This window comes from Pleurodeles waltl, chromosome 3_1, assembly GCF_031143425.1.
Source record: "Pleurodeles waltl isolate 20211129_DDA chromosome 3_1, aPleWal1.hap1.20221129, whole genome shotgun sequence".
Lineage (NCBI taxonomy): Eukaryota > Metazoa > Chordata > Amphibia > Caudata > Salamandridae > Pleurodeles > Pleurodeles waltl.
This window is the reverse complement of record NC_090440.1, coordinates 1,012,605,692-1,012,620,154: the sequence shown is the minus strand read 5'-3', so window position 1 is coordinate 1,012,620,154 and position 14,463 is coordinate 1,012,605,692. Positions and strand designations below refer to the sequence as shown.

The 14,463-nt window shown below is 45.7% G+C and overlaps 1 protein-coding gene across 3 annotated transcripts in view; it reads left to right on the top strand.

Annotated features, from left to right (window-relative positions):
* The window catches only part of LOC138284927 (prolyl endopeptidase FAP-like), a 551,554-nt gene that overhangs the window by 109,170 nt on the left and 427,921 nt on the right, over nt 1–14,463 (top strand). For all 3 annotated transcript variants that reach the window (XM_069224259.1, XM_069224257.1, XM_069224258.1), the window contains one exon: nt 9,283–9,403. In XM_069224259.1, coding sequence (XP_069080360.1) covers nt 9,283–9,403 — 121 coding nt within the window. The remainder of the gene's footprint in view (nt 1–9,282; nt 9,404–14,463) is intronic.

Sequence of the window (14,463 nt, the reverse complement as noted above, 5' to 3'; positions counted from 1 at the left end):
CACGGCATGAAAGAGCCAAACATTGCCATCTGCATCCCTCCTGGGACCTACTAAGTCCTGTCTGACATGGAAAGCCACCTAGCTAGCTATTCAGATTTTGCTATTCACCCAATACCCTGAGCTGGACCACACAGCAATGTATGAGCTGGCATAAAGGGACATCCACTGACTAAGACCCACAACCAGAATCCCATGCCAGGCAACAAAGATGGTTGTCACACACACTAGACTTACCCCCTTGTGGCTTCTGTTATGCCCTCAAGTTCCCATCCAGCTCTGGATAAGCCACTGCCAGTATGCAGGCCATCAGGGGGTCAAGTTCCTATAGCACCCCTTCCTCGTTGCGAGGCCGTCCCAAGCTGGACCTCTGCGGTGGGTGCTCGGCTGGCTATAAACCCCCAGGGTCCGCACCTCCTTGTCGATGGCATGCCACAAGCCCTTCTTCTGATGGGCGTTGACCTGCAGGGAAAACACAAACAGAGGGACACCATGAATCCGAATATCAAGCCTGTCACACATGGCGGACATCATTTTCCCCTCAAATGGCATGCACATCACCCAGAGCTCTGCATGTACACTCCCACCAGCCATACCCCCACCCAAATGACACACTGCCAGCACACACACACATCTCCATGTAATGATGTCCCATGCAACATCCCCATGGTGTACTCACCGGTTTGTCTGGAGGCCCATACAGCTGTCCACAAAGAGGTAGGACCCCATCCACCAGGTGCTCTAACTCCTCCGAAGTGAAGGCACAGGCCCTTCCCCTGTCGATTGGCCATGGCAGGTTTCAGGCACAGGTCACAGCAGCACACACAGTAGAGGTGTTGTCCTGTGGAAAGTCAGGAATCAAGTGAGGTTATAGTCAGAAAAAGGTGGTCATGTCCGCGGCAGTATACACCGTCACCTCCGGCGGTGATCCTCATTGGATACTGTACTCCATTGAGCCCCATGTTAGCCAATGAGGAATTGCACAGTGCTCCAGACCGCCTTTCGCCATGACGCCCAGTGCCGGCAGAGTGAGATCACTTCCACCTGTCCCTACATATAGGACAGGCAGTTGCCATGTTATAGTGCAGGCACACAGTTTCAGAATAAAAATGGTGTCATTGGTAATGATTGTACATACATAGCCATTTACAGTGTCCAGATACATACATGCTGTATGTACACTAAAGTGGTGGATCCATTTTTCATGTTGTCACTCCCTTTTCACTCTTCTGTCCTTTAGGTACCTACCACTGCGGAGGAATAGGAAGAGGAGGAGGCAAGTCCCCATGTACAGATCCCTTGTGGACTTCGCTACACTGGAGGACTGTCACATAATACTCACCCATAGACTTGACAGGGCCACAATCACAGAGCTGTGTGCTCAATTGGAGCCTGATCTGATATCTGATATCCGTCATCCCACTGGGATCCCGCCCTCTTGTGTAGGTCCTATAAGGAATCAATTTCCTGGCAACAGGCTCTTTACAAGTGACAGTAAGCTTGGCTGCAGGACTGCCACAGCCAATGTTCTCAATAGTGCTGGAAAGGGCTTTGACTGCCTTCCTCAAACACATGTGCAGCTACATCGCTTTCCCCCAAGTAGAAGATTTGGCCCCTGTGAAGGCTGGATTCTGGACATATTCCAAATGTAATTGGGGCCATTGATGGAACATATATAGGATTTCTCCCCCCCCAGGCCAATGAACGGGTGTTCAGGAATAGGAAGAGTTTCCACTCACTCATTGTCCAGATGGTGTGCCTTGCTGACCAGTACATCTCCCATGTCACTTCCAAGTATCCTGGGTCAGTGCATGATGCCTTCGTCCCGAGGAATAGCAGTGCCCCACAACTGATGGCACAACTACAGAGGCACAAAGTGTAGCTTATAGGTGAGCCTGTGTCCCCACCTATTGTATGCCAGTGTGTGCCTTCAGGAGTCATCCCCCATGCAATTGTGCAAGGCTAATGTTTGTCCCTCACTTCTTGCAGGTGACTCTGGCTACCCAACCCTGCCCTGCCTCCTGACCCCTGTTAAGAATCCGAGGGCAGAGGCTGAGCATAGGTACAATGATGCTGATGGGCATACCAGGAGGATTAGTGAAAGGACCTTTGGTCTCCTGAAGGCAATGTTCAGGTGCCTCCATCTGACAGGTGGATCTCTCTGCCACTCCCCTGAGAAAGTCTGCCAGATAGTTGTTATATGCTGCATGTTGTACAACCTGGCCATCAGAGAACATGTGCCTCATCTGCAGGAGGAGGAGGGTGAAAATGCTCCAGTAGACCCTGAGGACAGTGAGGAGGAGGAGGAAGAGGATGAGGATGTGGATAACAGGACATCAGTAATACAGGAGTACTTCAAATGACACACAGGTAAGACAGTAGAACAGACCATTCCTCTAATAATTTATTTTTCTGTGTGGCTGTAGAATGATGGCAGTCACTTCCTTAGCATCCCAACTGACTGTCACCTATGCCTCCCCATTTTGCAGATGTTGGCATGGTTACAACTGTGTACTGATGTGATGACTACAAACTGCTACACGCCCTTTTTTGGATGGAATCACAAAGTTCTGGACAATTGCACAGGATCATACAGTTCAATACATTGCACATTTCTATCAGATAAAGCACTATTACTCCAGTTGTATTCAAGGGTGTTTATTGAAGTGAACATTATGAAGGAATAGTGCAATGGAATGGGGTCATAGAAGGGGGGCAATGGCAGTTCAAACTGGACAAGGTCACACAGTGGAACACAAGGGGACATTCAGGAGGGGCTCATTTCCTGGTGGTGGTCTTGGTCTTGGCAAGTGTCACTGGTGTCTGTCTGGGTCGCAGGGACCGTTTGCGGGGTGGTTCACCTTCTGCAGAGAGAGGAGTGCTCGTGGCCTGTGGGTCTTGTGGCAGGTTCTCCCATCTACTAGCTGCAGCAGATGTGGAGGGCTGGTCAGTTGAGTGGCTAGTGTAAGAGGCCCTCTGGTGTGATATGTACTTCCTCATGATGTTGGCCATATTACCTAGTACCCCTGCTATGGAGACCATGGTGGTGTTCAGGGCCTGCAATTCTTTCTTGATCTCCTGGTGGTGTTCCTCCTGCAGCCTCTGGTTCTTCTGCATGATGTCTATCACCTGACCCATCTTGTCCTGGGATTGTTGGTAAGCCCTTAGGACATTAGTGAGTGCCTCCTGGGAGGTCGGTTCCCTGGGCCTCTCCTCCCCTGGTGAACAGCTGTCCTCCAAGTGTCCCTGGCCCCCTCTGCCTGTGTCACCTGAATGGTGAGCCCACTGCCACTGACCCCAGGACCATCATTATCTTGCCTGCGAGGTTTGGACTGAGGTTCCTGTAAAAGTGGGCACTCTGCTGATTGACATGTCCTGGGGACAGAGGTCTGGGGATGCTGGGTGGCTGCTGTGGTGTTGGATGTGAGGGGAGAGGCTCTGTGGTGGACTGGGTGTGGGCTGGGGTAGCCGACTAATCAGTGGTCTCTGATGGACCAAGGATTTCATCCAGATCGAGAAGTCCAGAGATGCTGTCATCACTAGGGCATCTTCTGGTGGGGGGCTGAGTAGCTGTGGCACCTCCTCGCCGCTGAGATTGGCTGGGCACCAGTGGAGATGTAAGTGGTGTATTATACTACATATCTGTGACATATTCTGCATCCTTAGCTTCCCCTATATTGTTGCTATTGCCCTGCCACCTCTGTTTGTGTATGGTGGTGTATTGTGGCATTGTTAGTTCTCCATGCTGTGCATGCATTGGTGGTGTGTGTACATGCAGGGCTGGGAGGGATGTGCATGCAGTGGTTATGGCATGCAGGGCTTGGCAATTAGGTTAGTTAATTGTGGTGGTGACTTTGTGGGATGGAGTAGAGTGATGGGTGTCAGGGTGAGGAGTGGTGGTGGCATGCCGGTATGGGGGGATAGGTAGTAAATATTGGCTCACCAGTGTCCAACCCTCCGGCAACTCCAGTGATTCTCTCAGGATGCAGGATTGCCAAAACTTGCTCCTCCCATGCTGTCAGCCAGGGGGGGAGGAGATGGGGGCCCACTGCCAGTCATCTGGATAGAGAGCTGGTGCCTGGCTGCTACAGAACGTACCTCCCCCGTAGGTCATTCCACCTCTTCCTGATGTTGCCCCTTGTTCCTGGATGCTGTCCCATGGCGTTCACCCGGTCCACGATTCTCCGCCATAGCTCCATCTTTCTGGCAATGGAGATCTGCTGGAGGTGTACACCAAACAGCTTAGGCTCTACCCTGACTATTTCCTCAACCATGACCGCAACTCCTCATCATTGAAACAGGAGGGCCTTTGTGGGGACATGGATGTTGTGTGGTGTGTGTTGTGTAGAGGGTGTTGAATAATGTGGTGGGGTGTGGGGTGCGTGACGGATTAATGGGTGGTTGTGTGGTGTGTGTGTGTAGTTGTCTCTGTGATTTGCACGGCTAGCTATTGCAGTCTTTTCATGTTCGCAAATGGTTGTGGGTAATGTGGGTTTGTATTTTATAGTGCTGTTGGTGGGGGTATGAGGTGTGTGCATTAATGTCAGGTGTGTGTTATTGGTACTGGCCAATGTTGTGTTGTTTTGTATTTGGGTGGACATTATTACCACACCAGAGTGTACCGCCAATGGTTTTACCGCTGTTGAATGTCAGCAGTGGTGATTCGCGGGTCATAATGTGGAGGGCGTTGTTATGTTGGCGCAATGGTATGGGTGTTTGTACCGACAGTTTATAACTTACCTTTGGTCTGGCGGATTTGTATTTGTGGCAGTATTCTGTCAGTTTGCTGTGTGTGTGTCATAATATGGCAGATAGATGCTCGCCTCCGCAACGGTATGTTGGCGGCCATCACCGCAGCGGTAAGCACGATTTACCGCCAATGTCATAATGAGGGCCGTAATGTTTTTTAGCGCATAGAAATGAATAGCGCCAATCTGGTAATCTGGTGGCACCTCAACTGGGGCAAAGTGAAAGTTAAAAGCTGACCGCAATGGAGCCCTGCTCGGCTATAGCAAGCGGGAGGCCTCGTCAAAAATTTACCTTTGGACGAAGTCGTTTTCTTGAAGATTTTCTTTAGCTGGATGAAGTTGCTAGTTCAATCCGACCTCTCTGGAGCCCTTCCTCAGATACACATTGCAGGAGACCTCAGTCAAGATTTCTACGTTCGGACTTAGACAATTTTTCGTGATGAAAATCCTTCGACCAGACCAAGCCTGAATCTTGGAGCCCTCTTCAGAAACAATGCGCGGGAGGTTCCGGTCAACTTTCTACATTCGGACTTAGTACGTTTTTGGAGATTTTCTTCAGCTAGACGAACCTGCAAATGAGGCCGGGTCGCGGATGAGGCAAGCCGGTTAGACTCACCACAACAGGTCGGTCCCTCTATGGAGCTTTTTCCCAAAAAGATCACCAATCTTATCAAAACTTCTGGATCTTCTTCCAGACGGTCTTTGAAGGTCCTTTATGAGTCCATAGCTCACCCCAAGGCTCCAGGAGCTCTGAGTTGCTCCTTTAGGGTGCGGACTCCAACTCCCAAAATGCACCTGGCTCAAACTTCAAAATGGCACCTGGGCAGTGATCAGCTGGTCAGTTTCTTCAGGATTTGATGCAGGGGACTCTGGTTAGCTATTTGTCATCTGTAGCAAACAGGGAGTCCCTTCTTGAACCAGTTGAAGCCAAGCAAAGTCCGCCTTGTGGCGAAGCCCAATTGTGCAGCTGGAGCAGTCCTTCAGAGTGCAGTGACCAGGTGCAGGTCAGGGGTCCAGCATCGATTCCTTCTTCTTCTGATGTTCTTCCTTGTAGGGATCTGAGGTGTAGATGCAGTTCTGCCATATTTATCCTTGCTCCTGGGTGAAAAACAGGGGGGTCCTGGGTATCCAATCACAGGCAGCCTCCTTCCCCCTTTGATGACCACTTCCTGGGAAGTGTGGGAAAAATCAATCCCAGGGAGCAACATTCTTCAAACATCCAGCACGGATAAAAGTGGAGGTTAGATCTGGCTTAGCCCACCCACTGGTGTGGCTAAAAATCCTAAACACACCCCTTACCTGCTCTATCCTAATCTAATCAAGAGGGCCCCTAATTGTCTGGGGTTGCAGGATGTGAAGGAGGTGTCTTTCCCTGCCTTTGAAGACCAGTTTGGCCACCCTAACCCCTTCATGCTTCACCATCTGCTGTGGCAGATCTTTTCCCTCAGGCACATCCTTTGTGTTCAGCCCAGGCCCCTTCAGACCTCATCAAGGCAGCCTGGGCAGGCTGCCAGAGGATGGGCAATCAGAAAAGAGAACTACAGAGCTGTAGATGGCAACTTTCAAGTCGTGTTTTAAAACTCTTTACCTGAACTAGTTATATTAAATCCAACAATTGTACATTGTGGGATTTATTATAGCAATCAATTTGATACCAAACTCAAGGTATCTGACACTTAAGAGAACTTTATTAATTAAAATAAAGTCCCCCATTTTAGCCTATGAGGCTATTCACTACAATGAGTAAAAATAATGTTGCTATTTTACCTCACTAGGGCTTATAAAACAATGTTATAAGGTCCCTGCTTATAGTTACTTGGCACCAAACCCTACGGGCACATAGGGCCCACCTTAGGGGTGACTTATATGTAAAAAATAAGGTCATTTAAGACTTTGGAAGTGCTTTAAATTTTAAAGGTGAATTTGCATATAACGTTTAGTTTAAAAGCAGCAAGCAAGGCAAGCCCGCCTTTAAAATGACACTGGGCACTTTAGCACCTAGGGGTGCACTACCTATGCTGGGGTCCCAAAGCCTAAATGCCGTACCATATACTAGGGACTTATAAGTAGGTTGATACTGCCAATTATAATTAGCCTAATTTGCATAGCCACTTTACACAGAGCACTGGCCCTGGGACTTGTAAGCAGTACCAAGGGCAGAGCCAAGAGTCAGCGACCACCAGTATCTGTCCAAAAGGTTTGGTGGTGACCAGGGCAAAAAGGAGGACTTTTCTACAGAGAGAGAGAGAGAGAGAGAAAGTGAGAGATTGAGAGAGAGTGCGATTTAGAGAAAGATTTCACAGAGAGAAATTGAGAACGAGAGAGGTAGACACAGAGATAGACTCTTTAATGAATGGTATACTTAGAAAATTATATTTCTGGAAAAATTTAATAGAAAAATATTTTTGTTGATTAAAAGAGTAAGATCACCTTTCGGTATGGAACTTAAATACACTGTCATAAGATACTAGGATTTGAGCCTTCAAACTACTGACAGTCAAAGAGCTTTACCATTGGGCCAGAAGTGATCCTTGTCTTCTGTCCATTAAAAATAAGTATAACATTTGTGCCAAACATCTTACTAGTTTGATGCTTTGGTGTCAGTGCATGGAGTGACCATTTGCTTAACTATCTCTCTCTCTTCCGTCCCATTATGGGACGGAAGAGTGAGACAGAAAGAGAGAGAGTGACAGAACCACAGGGGGTGCTTCAATCGTCCCTAGGACCTAGCTGGCATTGCTCCCACAAGCAGAGAACTGCTTTAAATAGCAGCGTTTTACTTGCGAAAGCACTGTTTTCATCTGTTTCCCTGCACGCATATTTGGATGCTGGGAAATCGATGAAAATTCTGCTTTCTGCAAGTGAGAGCTCTTTGACAGCTCCCAATTGCAGAAAACTGAGTTTATTTGCTTTTGATTGGTGAGAGCTGTCATCCAAACACCTATGTCGCGTAGTGGGCACTCTGGGATATAGCAGGAGCCAGGCCTGGTGGGTGACAGTCCCCAGGGCAATCATTGGCTCCTCGAGGGGGGCTGCTCATCCCCCCTCCAATGTGAAACAGCCCAGGGAGGGGGGGTCTCCTGGGCTAGTGGTCCATGACAGACCACCTTTCTACTTTAAATTCAGACCCAGGGAATTGGTGGTCCCCAGGGCTCTGAGGGGAGACTGTGTGGTCCCCCTTAATTATGATTACAACCCCAGGGAAGTGGTGGTCCCCAGGGCTGCTGGGGGGCCATGTGGCCCTCCTGTATTCATTTTGTTTAAAGCCCCGGGGAGGTGGCAGTCTCTCAGGGCTGCTGGCAGGCCATGCAGCCCCCGCATTCAATGTGATAATCACCCTAGGGAGGTGGCGGTTCCTGGACCTTCTGCAAGCCCAGGAGACCAGCCTCCTGTGCACCTTCTTATTTTTTACATGCCCCTGGGACCTGGCCCACCCAGCAGCTTCTTTGAAAACAAACGCGGGACCTACACTTGTTTTTGTTTTATTTAATTGCTGTAAATTTGTGACATCAACACAATAAATATTCTGAATATGACGTTTCAGATGCATAATAATGTTATGTTGGATATTTTAACATGCAATCTTTCTTTTTCCTCTGTCTGCATAGATATGCAACCCTGTTCTTTTGCTTGCCCAGTTACCCTTCATGGTTTTTCTATACCATTTTTTGACCTTACGATTCCTGACTTTCCGGGATAGGATTTGGAAGAGGTTTTGTCATCTCTTACATCTGTTTTCGTTTTTCCTAGACTGATGATCCATTACCAGTCCTTTTTACAGTAGGAATAATCAAATCTTTTGTGAAAGGTTAATTCATTAGCGTGTTTGTGAAAGTTGGAAATTCATTGAACTAAATTTGTGTTTGGTCATCCTGTTCGCACCAGCACTTGCATAGTTCTTCCTCTGCCTAGCTTTCCTTCGATGTTTCCTATACATTTTTGGCGGACATTTCATTAGATAGGAATTGCTAACTTGCTGATGCTTAGTTCCACCCAATTTCTTTGTTAATGTGAATTTTAAAACCAGGTTCTTTTGCCTTACTCTTGCCATACTTGTCGTACTTTTGCCTTATTGTTGCTAGTCCTCACCTACTGAAGAGGTTGTGAATTATTGCAACATTATGTGAGTCAATGGAGTCAGAGAGCTGAGGGCCATCTGCCCGGCACAGGTTCTTAGTTAAAAAAAAAAAAGAAACTGAATTTGAAATGCACAATCAAGTGTATTCATATTTTTGACTTTGCAGAAATGTAAAATTTTCAAATACAACACAGTGTAGATCATTCAGATCATTCAGTAAATACATAAATTTTATGGGTCTATTTTTGTCAATGAGGGTATGGGATAACAGAGAGCCACATGTGCCCATGATTATTGGACTGAGCAGAACCTCTTGGAATACATATTATAGATGTTGACAAGAGATGATACACTCGAACCGTAGGGCTACAATATAGCATTGACATAATTAGAAATACAATGTGCTGTAATGATGGATTAATATTTTGTAAGTACTAATAAAATACCCTTCTTTGCCAGGTATACGTGTATGGAAACAATATATATTATAAGCAGAACCCAGAGGAATCAGCGATACAATTGACATATAATGGGGAAGAGAATAAAATATTTAATGGAATTCCTGACTGGGTGTATGAAGGTAACCTATTTATTATAATTTTATACAATTTAGGAAATGCATGTGCAGTTATGTATTTTAACAAAGTAGAGCATTCAGTTATAATGACATCATCTGGTAAAGGAAATGCCATAACTGCCAAATGCCAAAGGATCAGCCATTCCACCTTAGCTGATGATTTTCCTGAGTCCAAAACAATCATAGATGGTAGATAGAGGGCCCAATTCACAAAGGTAAACTTAGATCTGAAGTCTGAGTTCAGCCCTAAAATCAAAGGGGCATATTTATGGGATAGTGGTACAGCCCAGTGCAACAAGCCACTTGCTGCTCTTCACTGGGCCACTGGGAAAGGGCAGAAATGCACAATATAAAAGGCATTCAGCTCATTCCTGTCTTTTTCCCTCACTGGTGCCCTTTGGAAGCCATGGTGCACCATGGTGGAAATGTGCTTTTGTTGCATGCAGGATTGTGTTTGTTCAGGAAGGGACACCTTCCTGCACAAAAACAATCCTGAGAGGTGTATTCCTCTCTCTATGACACATTTCCAGGTTTATATGTTCTTGTAAATCTGGGAATGCATCAAAAACCATGGGAGTTGCATGGGAACACCCATGCAACATCCATGGAGTGCCTTTCCAGGGCAGAGAAAGGAAACGCAGCGATATGCACTACGTTGCCTTACTCCAGATTTTTGGAGCCACTCAAAACCACGCAAAGTGGCTTTGTGTGGCTTCAAAAATCTGACTTAGAGGTTTGTGTCACTCATGTACCAGGTTGACTGGCGCAAACGTGACACAACCCTTTTATCAGTTCTGGGGGCCCCTCAGGACAGTACCTGGCCTGAATGCTCCTGAGTGAGAGCGGAATAAGGGCCCCTTCATGTACTTTTCATGGGGCCCTCTCAAGTTTCGCTACACTTCTCATAAATATGCCCCACAGTTTAGTTCTGAAGTCTAACGTCCCAATTCACAAAGGTGAAGTTAGACTTCAGATTTTAATTTACACTTCAGGTCTAAGTTTACCTTTATGAATTGGGCCCTAAGTGTGATTTCCAACCAAAATGCTGTTCTGTGAGTAGGAATGAAATGAGTAATTGAACTGTCAAAAAGTATTTCTAAATTTCTGTGCGCTTTGTTGGCTTTCAACTGTGGCATGTTGATATTTATACTACTGATCAAAAGATTAGTAGTACCCCTTCAAATCGTACCTCATTGTATTCACTTAATTCAGCTACTCCCGATTTGGGCATAAGTGATAATCTCCCAAGTAATCCCCAGGATCAAAATATACAGGTCTCTGTCTCTCTTCTTAGTTTAGAGAGACTTCTCTCTTCTATTCTAACTTTATTAGAAAGAATTGTTGGGGGATCTGATTGTATTTTTGATACAGTAACAGCCATTTTGAAAGAAATGATCAGCGATAAAGGAGGTCACTGCACCCCACTATCAGAAGGAGCTTTACCACAGCCTTGTGTGTTAGGGAACAAGGTTGTCCAGTCTGGGACTGACTTTTGCTCTCAGGCCGGGAAGTCACAGGTTAAGGAGCCACATATGAACTTACCCCAGGTTGAGATCCCAGTAGATTCTATTAGATTTGTATTGAATGACTTTCCACCAGAGAGGAGACTCAATTGTGAGTCCCAAAGTGTGAACAGGAAGTATTTCCAATCTTTAAGGCTCGCCCTAAGGTGGATACCGTGATTGGAGAATCTTATTCGCTGATGCAAAAGCCTATGAATAAAAAGAAAAATTGAAGGGGGCAAAGAAACAGAATCATAGAATTGCCAAAAAAGGTCAGAGAAAAGTGAGATTTACAGATGATTCCCCCTCTCCCCAAGAATTTCAAACATTGGAAGAACCCTTTCAAAACCACCATCTTGCCAACCTAGAAACCGGAGCATTAGATGTCCCTTTAAGTCCCTCACATGGAATAGGAAAAGATGGATTAACCATGGATCATAATATGTTATCATTACATTCGAGCACATTGCCTTTGAACCCCCTGGCTCAATCATTTGTGGATCCAACATGGCATAAGCTCCGGTCAGAACGGCTGCCCTCTGCGGGAAAGAAGCAGAGGCTGACAATGCGGACACTTTCACCTTAGATTTTATCCCTCTTTTTGATACAGATTTAGGCCCTCATAACGCCGAGATCTGCGCTGGCGGTCAATAGAAGACTGCCAGCGCAACTACCCTCCCTCCGGCCATATAATGTATTCCCAGCTGGGCCGGCAGGCGTAAACAGTGTTTCTGCCCGCCAGCCCAGTGGGGAACAGGGCTGTAACATTGACAGCGGCTCCAAATGGAGCCGCCGCCAATGTTAGTGTGAGGCGGGTGCAGGCAGTGACCTGCGCGATGGGTAACTGCACGGGGGCCCCGGAGCACCACTTCCACTAGCCTTTTTTAATGGCTGGGGGACCCGCCAGGGAAAGGCTGGCGGAAAAAGGGATTATTACCCCAGGGGCAGCACTACTTGCAGTGCTGTCTTGACTGAAAATGATTCCCTCCACCGTCAGGCTGCCTGTTGACGGCAGCCTGGTGGTGGAGGGCCGCCGCCCTCACTGTCTCCATTACATGCACCCGCTGCCGGCATGGCGGTCTAAACCACCGGGGATTGTAATGACCCCCTTAATCTTGAACCAATATTTTCTTTTAAAATGTTTCTCCAAGATAGACTCACCTTAGGTTAATTGAAAGCAGTGACATTCATTTGGTATCTCTGAAGGACTTGGGCCATGGTTCCAAAACAAGGGTGACTTTTTATTTGAAACTTATAGTTAACAAAGTTTTAAATAATTTAGAGCAGTTGCATTGCAAAGGTATTGATGTGTGTTCCAATATTTGGGAAGATAGGCATCCTGTTAGTTGGAACGTGCAATTAGTCCGGGAGGGGGCTAGTGGGTGGATCTTCACCCCTTAACCCTTATGCCATATCAATAGTCCCCCTCTAGGTCAATGGTGACCAAAAGCCTTGGCAGGAGGGTGACATTTAAGGTACCTCTGAATTGTCCACATGAAGAGTCAAGTGCTGGCACTTACTCCTGGAATTGTTTACCGGGTGTTTTAAGTAGTTCTTACTTAATGTCTTGCCCATCAGAATTATTAAATTAGCAACAAGCTTACCGTCATTTCCTGGAATTTTGCTGGCACAGGAAATAATAGGGAGAAATTGGATTTTCTGAATTCATGAAACATAGATGTAATTTGCCTGCAAGAGACTTGGTGTGATGGGGAGCTCTTGTGTGAGAATTATTGTTTGTTTTATTGCAATGCTACCCGCTCCAGGAGAGGTGCCTGTTGACTAATAGGCTCAAATGGCATTATGAATGTTTTAGAGACCCTTGCAGCCTGGTTATGGCTATCATTGTGTACAGTGTAGGAGGGGTGCCTGCCCGGGGGCTCCCTTGTTGTTGGTAAATGCTTATATTCCTCCTGGCACCTCACATGATGTCCTCCTAGATCAGGTATTTTTAGTTATTAATAAATTCTGTGATAGGAAGCCTGCACCTCAAATTATTCTGTTTGGGGACCTAAACTAAAGTCTTAAGTCTAGCCCTCCTCCAATTTTGGGATGAGGAAAGAGTGGACGCTTATTGAATCCCCCCATGTGTTTTCCCCCATAAAATAAGAACTGATAAGAGAGGGAAGCTCTTCCTTGAGCAACTGAAGATGAGCAATTGTATCATTGTGAATGGTAGACTTACCTCAGATTCACGAGCACAATATACACATAAATCATCCAGGGGAGCGGCAGTCTTAGACTATGTTGTGACTGGTTGTCTGGCCTTTTCTTTGTTACATGATACTGATCAAAAAGCCTTTGCTTTGTTTGAGAGTGCTCTTATGTTAAAACAGTAAAATCTCTGGGCAGGGGAGAGGGCTCAACATCATAAATGTTCCCCACCTCTGGATGGCAGCTCTTGGAAACTGGATACAGACAGATATCACAGAATTAGCTAAATTATATAGCATATATCCTCGAAGACAGTAAATGGAAACAACTAATGAACAGGTTCAATAGTTAAAGATGATGTCATAACAGAGCCAAAAAACAGGAAGACGGGCTTATGTGTATTTTTACCATCACCCCTTAAATGCCAAAAGTAGTATCTCAAGCAAAATTTAAATGGAGTAGTATGTACCTGCAGGGTCATTATATACTGACGACGTTGATAGTTGGGCATCTTTCGGGTAGGTAACTCGCATTATTGGGCCCTCAGCAATTGCAGAGTCTACAATTTAATGAAAGACTTGTGTTTTCCTGCCAGAGAATATCTAGGAGAAAAATTGGGGGGATATGAGTAATTGAAAGGGAACTGGAAGTAGAATTACCTATTGTGCTGATAATTCATCATTTCTCTTTGGAACCTAAGCATCATACTTATAATCACTCTTTGATTCTTCCCCGGAGTAACTAGTACCCCTCCACCGGATAATCATTTCACAGCACCTATCTAAAACTAGAGTTCCTAAAAATGCAATAGTAAACATTTTAGGTTTTCCATATACAGATGAAAGTTATTCCAATACTGAAAGCTCGCAAGAGTTGATTCATAAATATAGAGGTCTATATTATCAAGACACAGCCAAAATTATTGAGGCGTAGTTTAAAGGCAAAAATCTTTCCTAGTGAAGGCACCACTTACAGTCAAGTGAGCTAGGGTGCCCCTCAGCCCTTGACAATTTGTAGGGCTAGAAATTATGAATACCCTTCTCAATTGGATCCCATTAGACTGCAAAAACACAGTTGTATTTAGAAGACAGTATAATGTGTTGACAGTAAAACAACTACTAAGGAAATATGTTTAGTCACAGAAATGAGTTGTTCTGCTACTACAAATGAGCGATGGGAGATGAGAACCTACAATTTGATGGTACCCCTTCAGAAAGAAATTACAACTTGAACATTTCCCTGGTGATCCAAACAAATTCCATGTCTTAACTGACAAGATATTTTGCTAATGAATTACTACATCTTAACTCAAGCTCTGCTTTCAAAGACATATAAAACCAAAATAAATACTGAATAATTAACCACTGTCCATGGAATTTGAACTGCAATAATTTATGGCTGCTCACT